Source organism: Rhopilema esculentum, chromosome 15, assembly GCF_057945365.1.
Source record: "Rhopilema esculentum isolate cy_ngs chromosome 15, ASM5794536v1, whole genome shotgun sequence".
Classification (NCBI taxonomy): domain Eukaryota; kingdom Metazoa; phylum Cnidaria; class Scyphozoa; order Rhizostomeae; family Rhizostomatidae; genus Rhopilema; species Rhopilema esculentum.
In genome coordinates, this window is record NC_142829.1 from 10,672,554 (window position 1) to 10,689,605 (window position 17,052).

Genomic DNA, 17,052 nt, shown 5'->3' on the forward strand with positions numbered 1-17,052 from the left:
AACGATGTAAATGCTGAACTGGTCAACGTTTGTTGGAACTGGTCAACTCAAAAATGTTGGCTACAGAAATTTATGATAGGATAAGACCCACGGGCTCTCAACGACCACAAATGTATGGCCTCCCTAAAATACACAAGCCGAACGTCCCACGTAGACCTATCTTGTCTATGATTAGTTCAGCACAACACGAACTGGCTAAGTGGCTTTCTGAAGTTTTGGACCCTGTTCTTCAAAAATATTCAAAACATTGCATCAAGGATTCTTTTACGTTCGCTGAGTTCATGCAAAACTTAAACATCGAAAACGAAACATCTTTCATGCGTTCTTTCGACATTAGTAGTCTTTTCACAAATGTCCCTTTGAGTGAGACCATCAAAATATGTGCCGACGCTTTGTACCGGAGCGAGCTTAATAGCCCACCATTCCTAGAGGAAGTATTCATTGAACTGATGGAAACTGCAACACGTTCAGTCAGTGGAATTCAGTTTTAACAATGAAATGTACCAACAAAAGGATGGTGTCGCTATGGGTAGCCCTCTGGGACCGGCCTTGGCCAATATCTTTGTTGGCTTTCATGAAGAGCGTTTGTTCGACTACGACCAAAAGCCAGGTGTCTATTTTCGATATGTGGATGGCACATATACCATTTTCAAAACAGAGACTGGACTGAGTGTGATATTTCTCTAAAACACCTTAATAGCCTACACCCAGCCCTCCAGTTTACGTTTGAAAAGGAAGAAAATGATTCCTTGCCATTTTTAGATGTTTTGATCGAAAAGTCTAACACTGGATTTCTTACCAGTGTATATCGCAAGCCTACTTTTACCGGTCAGTACATACGCTGGAATTCATTTTGCCTAAAAGAACGCAAAGTCAACCTTGTCAAAACATTAGTACATAGGGCACTTATGATCTGCTCGAAATCCAAACTGCACGCTGAACTGGAAAAACTCAAAACGATCTTCCTGGACAACGGCTATCCAGAAGACGTCATTTTATCTTATACTAAGGAGAAGATCGCAAGTTTTTCGGCTGTTCAAAAGTTTGGCCCGCAAAAGTGCCCACTTCCGTGCGATTCGAGAGTCAGATTAGGCAAGCCATAACTAAATGTTTCTTTGCTGTCAATCGTCGCATTGTTTACAGCACTAGGAGAGCCCTTCCATCCATTCAAAAGGATTGCGTTCCTACCAACCAAGAAAGTTCCGTCATTTATGAATTTACGTGCCAGTGTGATTCTGGCTACGTAGGACGCACAACCCAAAGATTGGGGGATAGGATAAAACAGCATGTTCCTTCCAACATAAGAAACAAAACTGCCCCTCAAAGAGAACAGCCTCCTCGATCTTGTAGGTCTAGAAACACTGTTAAAACAAGTGATTCTGCCATCGGTCAACATCTTTTAGACAACCCAGATTGTGCAAAACTCTATAATGACGACATGTTTCGGATAATTGGCAGAGCCCGGTCGTCCTTCCATCTAGCAGTTTTGGAGTCGATCTACATAAAAACGAAAAAGCCGCCATTGTGTAGACAGAAGGAGTTGTAATTTGGACTCCAGTGGTAATTTTTCTTTAGGCTCATGGCACTGATTGGTCAACTATACCGGTCCTGTGCTTGCGTTTTTCTGATTGGCCTATTTCGATCCACGACTGGGTATTCATTTTTCATCGTGTTCTTTCGGAACCTTATTCTGACGTTTCATGCTCTGAGGAGTGTCAGTCGATAAAGCTTTTAGTATGTCGTAAAATGTTTGCTTTTTTCAAAGCCATTTTCAAATTCTCTGAAATAAATATATCTGAAATGAAATGAATATTGCTCGTAAAAAGATATTTTTTGTTACATTGTATCGAATTCCAAATCAAAACAGCATAGATTTTGAAAATTTCATAGCCGGATTGCAGGTGTTTGTCGATCAAGTACAAAATGAAATACATCACTCAATTATATTGAAAGGTGATTTTAATTGTAGTTCTGTGCAGTGGTGGCCTGATTATGTCGAAAATCCTGAGGGAGCATCGCTTGACGAACTTATTGAAACAAATAATCTCTATCAACTAATAGATACTCCAACTAACATTAGGGAAGGAGGAATGTCTTGCATTGATCTTGTTATCACTAACCAGCCAAATTTTTTTGTTGATTCGGGTACTCATCCTTCCCTGGATGAACATTGTCAGCATCAGATTATTTATGGCAAAATGAACATCTCAGTTCCTTACCCTCCTCCGTACAAGCGCTCTATTTGGGAGTACTCCAAAGCTTGTCCTCTAAAGATTAAAACAATATTAGCAAGTATTGACTGGGAACACGAATTTCGCGGCCTCAGTACAAATAAAATGACAGATCTCTTTACTAGCAAATTACATTCTATACTGTCCCGATGTATACCTAATAAAACCATTAAATGTAATGACAAAGATCCTCCTTGGTTTAATTCTCAAATTAAAACAGCGATTAAGAGAAAACACAGGGTATATAGTAAGTATTTGAATCGTGGGAGGAAACCTGAAGATTGGAATGAAGTAAAAGTTGTTCGCAATGAATCTTCTAAAATGATTACGGCTGCAAAAGAACAATATTATTCAAAATTAGGCCAGAAACTATCTAGCTCCCAAGTTGACACAAAGACTTACTGGTCAGTCTTTAACAGAATTCTTAATAAAAAAGCTTTTGTAGCTATATCTCCTTTATTAGAAAATGGACTCTTTGTAACAAACATTAAGACAAAAGCTACAATTTTAAATAATTATTTTATACCGCAATGTTGTACTGTGGAAACAAGCAGTTCTCTTCCCCCTTTTGCACCTAAATGTAATGTAACACTGGAGAGCCTGTTCATTGATCCTGACAAATTGCTACGATTATTACGGTCCTTGGACCCACAAAAATCCCATGGTGATGACGGCATCTCAATAACTATGATAAAATTGTGCGATGAGGCTATTATCGAGCCTCTTTGCATGATATATCGAAAATGTTTAGAAACTGGAGTATACCCATCTGCTTGGAAGAAATCAAATGTAGTACCTATTCATAAAAAGGAAAGCAGACAGTTGAACAAGAATTACAGACCAATATCTCTTTTACCGATTTTCGGACAACTTCTAGAAAAGCTTATCTTCGATACCATCTACAGTCACTTATGCGACAATAGGCTCATAGTTGAGTACCAGTCTGGTTTTCGACCAGGCGATTCAACTATAAACCAGTTACTGTTAATCAGTCATAAAATCTACAGTGGATTTGAGGAAGTACCTAGTAAGGAGACTCGGGCAATTTTCCTGGATCTGTCAAAAGCGTTTGACAGAGTCTGGCACAAGGGGTTAATATACAAATTACAATGTAATGGAATTTCTGGTAGCTTGCTCATGCTTCTTGAAGACTTTCTTCATAACCGCAAACAAAGAGTTATCTTAAACGGCCAGGCTTCTGAGTGGCAAATGGTATCATCGGGAGTACCCCAAGGCTCTGTACTTGGTCCTTTACTTTTTTTTAATCTATATCAACAATATAGTAGACAATATTGACTGCGATGTTAGGCTCTTTGCAGATGACACATCACTCTTTTCTATAGTAAATGATGCAACTTAAGACTGCTTTAAAGATTAGCGAAGACTTAGACAAAATCAAGAAATGGGCTTGGCAATGGAAAATTGAATTTAATGCTGATAAAACAGAAGAAGTTATATTTTCTGCCAAAAAACAGCAACCATTTCATCCCTCAATTGAGCTAGGAAATAAAATCATTACTAGAAAGAATGAACACAAATATCTTGGAGTAATTTTAGATTCTAAACTAAACTTTCAGTCACAAGTTAGAGAAGCTGTAATAAAAGCTAGAAGGGGCATTGGCCTCATAAAATACCTCTCAAAATATGTTTCTAGAGATGTTCTAGATCAAGTTTACAAGCTTTACGTTAGGCCTCACCTAGACTATGGAGACATAATATACCACAAGTTTGACCCAGATATGAGAAGCACTGTCACAAAAAGCATTGAGCAAGCTCAGTATACGGCGGGTCTGGCTGTCACAGGTGCCTGGAAAGGGACCAGCAGGCACAAAATATATGAGGAACTTGGATGGGAGTCTATGTATGACAGAAGATGGTATCGAAGACTATGCCATTTTTTCCGGTTAAGACAATCAAAAACACCAGAATATCTGTTTAACGAAATTCCTCCTGAGCGACAGATACCTTACATGATTCGAAACCCACGAAATTATGACCCAAATTTTTGTAGGACAAATCGTTTTTCTAATAGCTATTTTGTAAACACAATTTATGAATTTAATCTTCTCAACAGCGAAATAAGAAATTCAAAATCAATTTTAGAATTTAAACGTAAATTATTGTCTGTAATAAAACCCACAAAAAACCAGTCTTTGTAAATTCTACAGTAACGGTAACAAGATACTTAACCCAACTTTGAATGCGATTCAGCCCTTTAAACGCACACCGTTTTAGACACAACTTTGATTGCCCGAGTCCCTTGTGTGTTTGTGGCGCAGGTGATGAAGACAACGAGCACTTTTTCCTGCACTGCCATTTGTTCCAAGCAATGCGGAACAAGCTCTTTGGTCAGCTTTCTGAAGTCCCTGGACTCAAAATTTCAAACCTCCTTGCAACGGAAATTTGTGAACTAATACTTTATGGAAGTTACGAATTAAATGTACTTGCCAATAGACTTCTTATGGAGGCCACATTTCACTTCATCAAAAACACTAAGAGATTCTTTTAATTGAAAACACAACAGCAGCAACTCCTTCTCTTAATCTTTCTTTTTTTTTGCTGATCTACGTCCGAAACATGTAAATTATGTAAAAAATGTGTGTAAATATTTCTAGAGGTACCTTACTATTCCTGATTTAGTTTCTTTTACCTCTCTCCCTTTATTGTGTTTATATTTAGATGTAATTGAAAATTGTAAATGTCACTCATAATGGAGACTAGATGACCTTGCGTCCTTCCCTATTGTGAGTGACATGTATTTGAGTAGCTTTGTTGTAGTTTAAAATTTTAAATTATAAAAAAAAAAAATTCTCTGCCGCAAAAAAATTGCTCAAATCTATCAAAGTATGTAATTTGCCTTGAGCAAATTTCATTGCCACTTGCCTTACCTCATACATGCGGTGGTTCAGTTGAAGACATTAAAAAACTAAGCGTCTTTACAGCCATGGTTTGCTAAAAATTGCATTTTCAGCCTACAAATTCAAAACTATGAGTAACTTCAGTTTAGAACCTCAGGAATGATGGTGCATTTTTACAGGATGAAATTTAAGGATTTAAAAAGTGAATAATCTATATAGTAACAGTACTAATGCTAGTCAAATAGTGAAGGTTTTTATACAAGACTTATCCATCAGTGGCAGGGTCTTCCAAAAATAGTTACAGAAGAAGTAATGTCTTTGACATAATGATGAGTAAGTCAAAATAATGAAATAGTTTGACAATTTATTCTTTCTTCTCTGTCTTTTGGACACTGGGTTCTTTGACATTGCCAATCAAAAGAAAATGTAATCTGAGAAATAGCATGAGTAATACAATAGCTGGTGCAGCAATTTTTGACATTGGTTCCTCTAACTGATGAAGCGTGTACATGGCACCAATCATAATTGATGATAGCATAAGACAGCTGAACATTTTGAAGATTCTTGGTCCAACAAGTAATATTCCTCCTGCAACTTCAATGACTCCAATTTGCCTCATGTACTTTACAGGATCGATTTCATACCCAAACAGAACTGCTGGGTGAACTTTAGCAAATCGCACAAATTGTGATTGCTGAAAAAAGCAACAACAAAATTAATCATGCTTTAAAGCAAAAGTGGCAATACTGTTTGAGTTAAATATTTATATTGTGGTCTTGCTCATGAATGTGCATCTGAATTTTTAAGCAATATTTTAAAACCCTGAAAATTATTGATTTTATTTAAAACTGTTGACAAATAAAATAATAAATATAGAATGAAGTGTAATTTATTTACATTAAATTTACAAAAATTAAGGAGAGTGGGTATAATAAGGGAAATCTTTGTGGCAGCAAGTAACAATAAAACTTGCTTGCAACATGAATGTTTCCATCTTTGAAATTCTACAAACAATGACATGCAGTAATAACAAGCCTTTTATTGGCACCAAAACACAAACCAACAGTTGGCATAATATGCAACCTTCAAGTCTACAAAGTGTTGGCCCGATGCACACCAAAAATGTTTTTTAAATTAAGCAATTAAAACATTAAGGCTAGGCAACAGCTACTTCACATGGTGCCATCCATAGAGGGAAAAGAAACAGGGTCATCAAGTTACCTCAATAAATGGCACTTACAATATATTTAACCATTTTGTCACTCGAGCCAACAAGAGACAAGGAACAAACCAAAAAAGTTATTTAAGTTATTTAACCAAAAAAAGAAAATATAATAAAAAAAATAAATATGGGGTAGCTGCATTCAGTCAAATGGTTTTGTTTCTTTAAGAAAGGATATTGTAGCTTCCATAATTATTCTGTTAGCAAATACATTCAACAATGGAGATCCATACAGAAGCAGTGTGCATGAGGATTTTGAATCATATTGTGAAAAGTCTAAACCGGGAATTTCCAAGAGTTGACCAAGGAGATCACAACTCATTATGTTGTACAATGGGCAATGCAAGAGAAAATGTCCATTATCTTCTTTTGCTGTTCCACAAATGCAAACAGGGCTTAAACAATCAAAATTATGCCTGAATTTGTTCTCGTTTAGTGCATTAAATTGCAAAACGTAGTTTAGTTAAATATCCAACACCTAAGATGTCATGAGTATTATATAATTATAGAATTTCCCACTGGTCTTATAGCAGAAAGCAATTTGTTTTTAAACTGAACAACGGATACGGAATGTTTAACCTCATTGTCAAGCTCATTCCATTCCGTCAATGTGTTTTGGAAATAGGTATTAGCAAAGCGATTGGTCCGGCCAATATTTTGGTCATAAACGTGTGGATTTCTAAGATTATATGTTAGCTGGTGTTCATTTGAAATCTCAGTGACCAAAAATGTATGGCTTAATGCATGTTTTTCAAATCCCAAAATGTATTTCAAAGGGGGTGCAATGCATAAACAATTACAAAACAACAGATTAGAGTAAACATTGAACTTATTTAAAAAAGTAAATTTTTGATAATCTCCATACAGATCCCTATCAAATTTGTATCAAAAACCTGTAGACCATAAAAGGTTATTTAGTATGTACAAATTGATTTTGTAGAGCCACATCTAATGAACATTTTTATCTACCTTTCTGTCCTACCAACTTTGAAATTAAGATTTAAAGTGGGGTAAAAATAAATACTTAACTTTACTTTCAAGCAAAGGTCAGAAATGCGGTCAGGAATTAAATCTGTTATAAGTATTAGGGTATCAAGCAATGTAAATGTGATCAATAAACTTAAAGACTCAAATATTCATCAATATGGTACTCGGCAAGCTACCAGGAATGATATTTTCTCAATTCACAAAAACACTATGCAATATGGAATTAGGTCATTGTGTTACTATGGTGCAAAGATGTGGAATGCCATTCCCATTGGAGTAAAGAAATCCCATTCTGTTATTAGTTTTTGCAAAAACCTTTAGTCATATTTATTTGACAAAAGTTACAAGAATTGATTGTTGCTAGTGACAGCAACCATAAAATGAATCCAATCAATTTTTTTTTCTTTTTACTCAAAGTTGGCTAAAGGGGGTGCTCTCTCCTTGATTATGTTACCTATTGAGAGAGTTCCTCCTAAAGAAATTCCCTTCCATACACTTTCTTTTCTATTTAGTTTCCTTTGTATCTTGTATTTGGTATTTAGTTTCTCTGTAATTTCTTTTTTGTATATGTATATATAGCTTTAATAGAAGGTATGTGTGGCGGAATTTTAAAATATGAAACTGAACTGAACAGTAAAAACCGTGCATAACCAAAATTATCATAAGATAATGATATTGATGATAAAATTGTCTTCTTTGTGCATTTGATACAATCAAGTTGATGACGAGACAGTTGTATAAACAAAATAACAGTTGAGATTTTATAGCTTTGCACCTGGTCTGCATTTCATGGCAGTTTTGGATAAGATCCCCAGAGTGCACAAGCTATTACCAGGGCCAGATTAACCAAAGGACAACTAGGCCATGGCCTAGGGCCCTGAGGTTTTTAGGGCCCGAACTAAAAAGTATAATTCTTTTATCCACAATGATAGTATCACTGGAATAGGATGTGATGTGTTTTCAAAAAATCTGCAATATGCAAAATTTAATTGCTGCAAACATTTTTCTCTCTGCTATTGGCCAAGACAAGTTATGTAACTTGTTTCTCTTAATGAGGGAACCAGACTTTGGCAATTGAGTCACAAAATGATGAGACCATAAAGACCTATCTTGAAATCTTAAATTTTGAGCAGAAAGAACATGTTAAAACCCGTGGGTCTCTGAATTAGCAAAAAGTAAAATCAGTTGCACGTTTTTTGCCAAATGGACATCTGAAGTTTGCTAATGGTTTACTGTTGATTTAGTTTGGTTCAAAGACTTTAAAGTCCATTATCCCTTACTCAGGTCTTTTATTTTCAGAACTTCCATGACTGCCAAAATGGAATGTGCAAAATTTATGTATGGCAATAACAAAAGCAACCATAGACTGATATTATGTAACTTCTTTGAAAAAAACACCCAAGATAGCAAAAAGAAATAAATTTGATGTTATTCCAATTAATGTTGTGGAATCTTTGCAATTTAAATTTGATTATATTTCCTTAACCCTGTACTGAATGGGAGCAAAACAATGGGCAGCCCCCTCCCCCAATATGAACTTTGTTCCAACAGCACTGTGGTCAAAAAACATCCAGCCTGTAACAGATCTAGCTAACCTTGTGAACTGTAAAGTTCTTTTGATGCTTTTCTATGTCATTTGTGCAATATCCTAAAATTCTTTCTTATTTTTATAACGTTATCACACTGCCCCTTCTTATACATAGGGCCTCAAAAAACATGTTTAGCCTAAGGGCCTGGCAGAGCCTTAACCTAGCCCTGGCTATTACCTGGGAGTGCACAAATGCAATTGTGATAAGTGTACACATTTCAGTGTGCAGCAAATTTCCCAGTGATTCATGAATATGTTCATGTTTTTCTGTTGGCATTTTTCCAGTTTCTATCAATTTTCCTACACAGGGACATTCAATGATTGCAAGTAAAACTAAGCTTTCCTACAACTACTATCAGTGGCTGTTATTCATAGTCCTATATGTTTAGCATTCAAAAGAATATTTTAAGAAATAATTTTTAAAAAGGTAAAAAACATGATAATCCTAATTGATGATCTCAAGTTGGGTCACTAAGAGGGGGACAGGGGGCACATTGGCCCAGGCCAGACTGGAAACTTTATTTCTTGCACGGGAAAGTTCACGCACCTTACTGGGTACCTGAAATCACATACATTTAAAGGTAATGTGTCCAGCTTAAGCAAGCGACTCTGCTGGGGTTTTTAGAAACATGTGATTTTTCATGTCATCGTCCCAACCATTACGGTCGTTCTGTTTATCTATCTTGCTGCGAAGTTAGCTTTTCATGTGAGCAGTTTTGCATCCCAAGAATACTAACCAATCGCAAACTGTTATTTTGATGGGTGGCTTGACAAGTTGGGTCTACGCAGTCCTTTTATATGGACACATTACCTTTAAGAAAATTGTATTGTTAATAATGTAAGATATAATCAAATAGGGACTTTGCGAGGCCAACATGCAAAAGTGCGTGGATGGAAAATTTGAGTGCACAGGCAATATATTGTAGGTGCACGACAAAGTTTCCAGTCTGGGGCCCAGGGCTCAGATCTAGGGGGCATCTGATTGTACGAAAATGACTGTGAGATTTTTACTGAAATGTATCTGAAGCTAAACTTGTGAGCGTGATCACAAAAAATGTTGTTTGCCACATCTTTCAGTTTTGTCTTAGGGTTTGAAAACTTGTTCCTTTGCAAACAAGTTGTTCCTTTGCAAACAAGTTTGGAAAATTATTTTGTGATCTTTAAAAAACCTGTAAAGTTAAGCCACAACAAAAACCATGGCCAAGACATGCTCATCACTCTGCTTAAAAAGGTGCGCTCGTAATTGTACAAAAATTTGTCATGTAATCCATGCTGGCTTTCCGATGCCTACATACAGTCTAGTAGCAGATACCTGGGTTGCACCCCCCCCCCAATAATTTGGAGGACAATTGTCTTTTGATCTAAAACAATGGGGAAATGTGACATCATCTGATAAAAACAATAGGCTTGCCCCCAAATAATTGAAGTGTCTACCTGGCGTAGCCAGTGTGAAAAGATTGGGGGGAGGCAAAGGCACCAGTATGGATTCCATGGCAGCTGCACTCCTGAGAGATTTTTGTAAAATAATGGGTGCACTCTTGCACATCTGAAAGATGGGTATGGTTTGAGCATGTTTTTGGAAGTGGCTCAAATTAGAAAGTTTTTTCAAATATGGCAAAATGACTTTTTAAATTTGTCCGCAACTGAGATTGGAAAAAATGTGTCATTCTAAATTGAGTGATCCACTTTAGATTAGGGCCTGCATTTTTGTGACCCCTTTCTTTAGATTGGCTGCAGAATACGCTGCAAAATATTGTTTGCAGTCATTTCCTTGCAATTGTTTCAATATTACTTTGTTTAAATTGTTTCATTGTCACATTTTACTATTATTTACATTCAATAAACGGATTACTATCATTCAACTATAAACAAATAAATTCCATTCTTAAAATGGAATTCCTTTTTTATGAGGTTCCCTAGACATCAAGGACCTTAGGCAATTTGCCCCCTTCCCCCCCTCTCTGTGGCTTTGCTTGTGAGATCATTTTGGCCTTTTTAAACATAATGCCTTTTTAATAATGATAATTTTTTTAAATTATCTCTTTACTTGCCAAATCTTTAGGAAGTTTAATAGCGGCCACTGATGGTAGTGATAGGTAATTATAGTTCAACTTTAAATCAGAATTTCCCAGAGATGTAAAATTGATGTAAACAGGAAAAGTGCCGGACAAAATATGAACACACTCAAAAGAATCACTGAGAAATCTGATGCACACTCAAATGTGCACACTTATCACAAATGCACTCTTGCACTCCCGGCTAATAGCTTGTGCACTCCAGAGATCTTGTCGAGAACTGCCATAAAATCCAGACCGGCATCCAGACCGGCAAAGGCGAGTTGAGCAATGAAAAATGGGATCCACACCCTTCGTAAGGCCAGGAAACGACCCTCTTCAAAGATATTTTTGTCATTGGGGAGTGCGTCCTCTTGCCTCCTTCTCGCTAGGCAACTGCCTGTAGCTCGTATGTAGTCTTTGTTAGCTTGCTGTATCTTTTCCAGGGTCGTATATAATTAAAGGTTTGCTGCATTTCTAGCATGCATTTTATCAAGAATATTGATCTCAGAAGCTTCATTGTTTAAATTATCTTGTCATCAGAAAATTAGGGGAGGGGCTTAGGGCACCCTGACCAACTACCAACCCAAAGGCGTCCAACAGATTTCAGTCATAGAAGTTATGAACAAAACATACTTACCATTTCAACATACTCCTTTGGAAGGAACTTATCCGAGAGTTTAAAAGCCCCGGCAAAAATGAATATAAAAATAAGAAGTGCATGGAGCAGGCCCCGAATTAACCGCAGGCCAACATACGCCATTATGCCACAACCAGCAATGCCAAGGACGCCTGGCCTGGCCTGGGTTCCAGTGGGTTCCAGTAGCAAGGCTCACATGTTTTTTATTCAGAAATATACAATATTTTGTGCCTTTTTATACATTTCTGCATGAGTGGTACCTACATGTTTCTAAATGGTTCTAAACGAAAAATTCTGGGACCTTGTTTAAACTCTTTTTTTCAAATGCAAATAAAGCCCCGGTCAAACGCATCCAACTTTTCATCCAACATGCAGAAAACCATTGTTGGACGAAATGTTGGATGCGTTTGACCGGGGCTTAATTCGAACTTTTTTATTGTCATTTGAGATGAATCGTTATCGAGTAAAAAAATTTCAAAGTTATCGAATAAAAAATGGAAAGTAAAAGCATAACGAAAGTATCTATTAAATAATAGCCGAGGAAAGGGTGGCGGATTAGGGCGAGCGTGGCACTGACGTGGAGAATCACATGTTGATGTGACGTGCCCTTTTATCATCTGTGAATCAGTGCTGCAAACATGTCGCTGCGCAGACGATGCACAGTGATGGAAATGTTGGATGAAATGTTGGATGAAATGTTGGATGAAATGTTGGATGCGTTTGACCGGGGCTTAAAAGAGGACATGTGACTTGTGAGCAGCAATATTTTTCTTCTTGAAAATGAAACCAAGAATCGGCAAACATTTTCAATGATCACTAAATATATATAGTAGAAAAATCCAGCGGTAAGAAGCCCACAAGCTTGCGAAAAATACTGGAATTTCTGACGACCGCCAAATCGTTCGCTTTATTCTTGATAAGAATAAAAACCATCCTAATGTCCTAGTTTTTATTCAAAGCTCAAAGCAAGTCCTGTCTACCTTCACTTTTCAAGAGATAGGCAGTCAAGAAGTTGCACAATTATTAAAATCCTTGGAAGGCAGGAAACCTACTGGTGAAGATCAAATTCCCCCGACGCTTGCATCCTTAGCTGCCCAATACGTAAAAAAGCAGCAGTTTTATCACTAGTTAAGGGGGAAACTAATCGCATATAAGATAGCCTGTGCTAACACAAGAAAGAAATAAGCGTATAGAGGAGCGTATGCAACCCAACATCATTTGATACGTTTAATAGAAGACTAGAGGACTAAACTCGACAACAAATATGTTGTATTTGCTATGGATTGTAATATGGAAAATAGAATTAATGAAATAGATGAAAGTCTTATCACGAGATTTGCGGGGCGAGACAAATAGCAGTATCTTTCGAAAGCTATCCCACATGGTTTGCTTATCCCTAGATAAGATGTACCGTAAATTCTCTTTTAAGCCCCCCTATCCATTAAGCCCCCTCTCTTATTAATCCTCTTTTTCAGAAAGAATAACTTAATAAGCCCCCGTTCAATTTAGCCCCCCCCCCCCAAAGAAGTTCACTGATGCCGAAATAAGTAAACTTGACAGAAAACGGATATTTTCATTTTATTTATTGGTCGTTCAATACTTTTCATCAAATCAAATCCACACCATGTTTCTTCCAGTCTCGATGGATCCGAAGACAAAGATTTAATGTGCATTAAGCACGGGCCATGTGAGAGCCTTTTGCCAAAATTACAGGCCGTTGCTTGGTACTCAGAGGGATGAAGTCGACTTCTTTGATTTTTAAGAAGGCCACATGGTCCAAAAAGGTATTCTAAAATTATTAATTGATGACGATGACGATGACTATATTAGTGAAGCGAAGGCTTATCTTAATTCGTTATTCGTAGACGCGCAGAAGTGTTGCTCTTTTTGAGAATCATCCCATCAAATAGCGGAATTGTAGAAATTGAGGATTGTGTTCAGTATGCAACTTTGAGGCTTGGAAACTATATTCAGGATAGCAAAGAGCGGATATTGTCATCATCGAGATGCGAGGCAAGAGAAAGAGTGTCAGAGAAAGGTTTCAAGAAGCGAAGAAGAGGAGAGAGGCGATCAGAGCTAGAAGAAAAGGCTTTGTGTGACCAGTTTTTCAGGCAGACAAGATAAATAAATGGCCCAGAGTCATGAGGATAGCTCCGTGACGGAGAATTGAGAAAGGAGACTGAAGGCCTCATAATTAACAGCGCAGACCCAGTCATTGCGAACAAATGCAATTAAAGCATACATCGACAAGACGCAGAGGGACTCGAAATGTAGAATGTGTAATCAGAAAGAGGAAACAGTAAGCCACATTGTCAGTGAATGCCCAAAACTGGCACATAGAGAGTATCAACGTAGACATGACTGTGTAGCGAAAGCCCTCCATTGGGATGTCTGTCGCCTGTATGACATAGATTGTGGAAATAAATGGTACGAACATCAACCAGATGGAGTGGTAGAAACAACAAATGTAAAGATTCTCTGGGCTGTCAATATTCAAACAGACAATGAAATCCAGGCAAGGAGACCTGACATAGTGGTTGTCAATAAAAAAGAAAGGGAGTGCTACATCATTGATGTTGCAGTCCCGGGATATGTGAGAATAGCTGAAAAAGAGGTGGAGAAAATCGAAAAGTATGACGAATTAAAGAGAAAATTAGATAGATTATGGAAAGTGACAGCAAAAGTTATCCCTATTGTCTTGGGAGCCCTTGGAACAGTAACACGAAATTTGAAGTCTGAAGTATAGAGTAAATAACATTTTACTTCAAAAACTTTTTATATGTCTGAAGTTGGCAATTCTTCCAAGACGTATTTTGACGTTCTGCAGGATTTTTTTAACGTGCCATTCTACAAAAAGTATGCAGCTCTAAAAGCATTTTGTGCGGTTGTAAATAAAAATGTGTACTACTAACATGTTGCTTTAATAAACAAAAAATTCAGGAAAATTTTATAAAAAAAACAAGAAAACTTTAAATGATGAAACACAAAAAAGATAATAAAGATGGCGCTCAAAACATAACAAAGACCTATTGGGATAGAAATTATAGATATAGAAAGACATTCGATATAGAGGAAATATAATTTTTACAAAACTTTGTAGTCTCTTCATCGTTTTTGAGTCACACATCCACGAAGTACGATATTGATAGTGTCAAGGTAGGAGCCTATTTGAACTCTTAATCAGACATCATTATAAATCATATTCGAATTGAAAATTTACAGTTGTATGGTCAAACAAAACAGACTGACAACTAAATTGGCGACAATTTAACATTTACTTCTCAAGCTGCTGTGCAATTGCTATTTATACCTTGCTTTATCGTCTATTTGGCATAGCTCGAAATAAAAAGATATTGAAGTTATATTTATCATAACATATAAAACATTGTATATCACATTGCAATAAAATGCCGCTCCACAAACACAATTTTGTTTTTCAAGATAGTTGACTTTCGTTTCTTGTGATTCTTTATAACAAATCACTCACAATGGTTGTCATATGCTCGAATATTTGACTTTCTATTTTAATGTACTTTATATATTTGCTTCCAAGTTGAGCTACAATTTACTTACTTTTTCTGCAAAATGATATTACATTACAAATCTATTTGGAAGGATTTTCTTTAAAATGGAGTGTAAACTGAATGGTTTACAATTTCCTCTTTTTAAGGGAGTAGAAAATTCCTTCACGTTCTTTAGAAAATCCTAATAAAATAGAAATTAAAACGCTAAAGCGCTTCAATCCTTGAAAAAATTAAATTCTGAAATGTTTGTGGGGGATTATGCAGATTTTGCTCCAAGGATAACGGACTTAGTTTTAAACTTATATATACTACTTATTATTTTAAGGTATTTGCTTACAACTTTGAAAAATCAGTTTTTACACGTAGAGCTTCCTCGCCACAAAAAGCTACATATGACGGTCATTGTGTTTGAATAGCCAACCATTGCCGTGTAAAAAAGCCATAGCTTTACCAAACGCATTTACAAAATGGGGCGTTTTCCCAAATTCTTAAGGGTGTGGTCAACAGAAACTTTCCCGGGGGTAACGCCCCGGACCCTCTGCTGTCGGAATCCTCTTTGCCTCTCCAATCTTCCAACCCTGGCTACGCCACTGGTCTGGTGCTACCTGTACTTGCGCCTCATGTACATCTTGTTTATACTTATAGGAACAAATAATTATCCTTTTGACACAGTGATCCTGAGAAAACTGTGCAATTCTAAATTTTCCTTAAAAAACCCCCTGACGTTCAGTTTGGTTTCCTCGATACCAGTTGACTTTTTCCATTTTTACTTTTTTGTTCTTCATCGATCATGTTAATTAACAGTTTTAATGTAAACCTAAGGCCCTTGGGGAACCAGGTTTATTTTTTACCCATTCACTTGCTACGTGATCTAAGAATGAATTGTTGCAAGATTTATTCGTACGGATATCAACGTTACAAAGGGCATGATCGATCAAGACTTGAACGTACGGTTTTCTGACGTTTCAAAGTGTTAGCCTGTGTTCACTAGGGGTCTGAAGTACGGTTTAAATGCATTAGGGGCCTGGAGTTAAGCATTTCAAAGGTTATCCTGCGTGCAGACATTAATGTGCCAATATGGCTGTCCTTCGCAACGGATAGTAAAGTCTGCAGACAGGACCCTTTGCCTTGTCAGTCACCATTGACGCGATTTTTTGAAAGCCAAGATATATGAAATAATCTAATGTCCAGAAAGCTCTTCAACAAAAGTTTGTCAAAAGGTCTGGAACACCCCTCTAAAGCTATATTCAGTAGGGGATCTAGTTTAGAATATTGTCATTACTGCAAGTGAATGAAGCAGCATGGCTATATATCTTCAAAGATGAATGTGAATTTCCACGTTCATCATTTTGCTCTTATTGATCAGAATCCTTAAAATGGAACTCAGGTGCAATTAAATGAAAGAAGGCAACTAAAAAAGAAAAAAGAAAATTGGCAACTTATAGAGACTAAATGGCCATGAAGCATTTGGAGAAAGAAGAAAAAGTCAATAGACGGAGCCCTTCTACAAAAAATGGCATATGGTGTTAAAACAAGGACACTGGCATAAAATGACAGTGGCACAGAAAAGCATGGAAAGAGCAGTGCTTAACATCACATGCAAAAGGTTTTGACTTTGTACAAAGCTCAGCAAAATATGAGTAGCAGATGGGCAGGTCATGTGGCCCGAATGGAAACAAGAAATTAAACCGAGAAGATGGGAAAGACTTCGAAAGGGACGAAAAGTTGATCTGCTGGACAGCGCATATATCAGTAGGATGAGATGCATGTTTAAGGCAAGCAGCCATATTTTCAGTGAAGAGATGTCTGAAAAAGCACATAATATTGTATTTTCTTAATGGAAAAAAGAAATGCTGTTTTTGTTTTTATCTTTTGCGTTATACTTCCTAAGAATTTACGACTGCACCCCTGCTGCACATCAAATCTGAAATTGCCTGGAAATGACTGT

General features: G+C 36.8%; 2 protein-coding genes across 2 annotated transcripts; one reads left to right on the plus strand and one right to left on the minus strand.

Moving 5' to 3' along the window:
* Positions 1-5,166: 5,166 nt before the first annotated feature.
* Positions 5,167-11,748, minus strand: LOC148958487 (transmembrane protein 35B-like). Its single transcript, XM_089112649.1, has 2 exons — positions 11,581-11,748; positions 5,167-5,783 (listed from the first exon to the last, which is right to left on the minus strand). The coding sequence occupies exons 1-2, from the start codon at positions 11,701-11,703 to the stop codon at positions 5,454-5,456; spliced, it is 453 nt and encodes a 150-aa protein (XP_088968775.1). The 5' UTR covers positions 11,704-11,748; the 3' UTR covers positions 5,167-5,453.
* Positions 11,749-13,855: 2,107 nt separating this feature from the next.
* LOC135685636 (uncharacterized) lies at positions 13,856-14,326 on the plus strand. The gene has a single exon (XM_065201625.2). The coding sequence runs from the start codon at positions 13,856-13,858 to the stop codon at positions 14,324-14,326; it is 471 nt and encodes a 156-aa protein (XP_065057697.2).
* The last annotated feature ends 2,726 nt before the right edge of the window (positions 14,327-17,052 follow it).

Coding starts and splice junctions, on each gene's coding strand:
- LOC148958487 (XM_089112649.1), bottom strand. CDS start 11,703: ATGGCGTATGTTGGCCTGCGGTTAATTCGGGGCCTGCTCCATGCACTT. Junction 5,784..11,580: donor CAAAGGAGTATGTTGAAATG/GTAAGTATGTTT, acceptor TGCTTTTTTCAG/CAATCACAATTTGTGCGATT.
- LOC135685636 (XM_065201625.2), top strand. CDS start 13,856: ATGTGTAATCAGAAAGAGGAAACAGTAAGCCACATTGTCAGTGAATGC.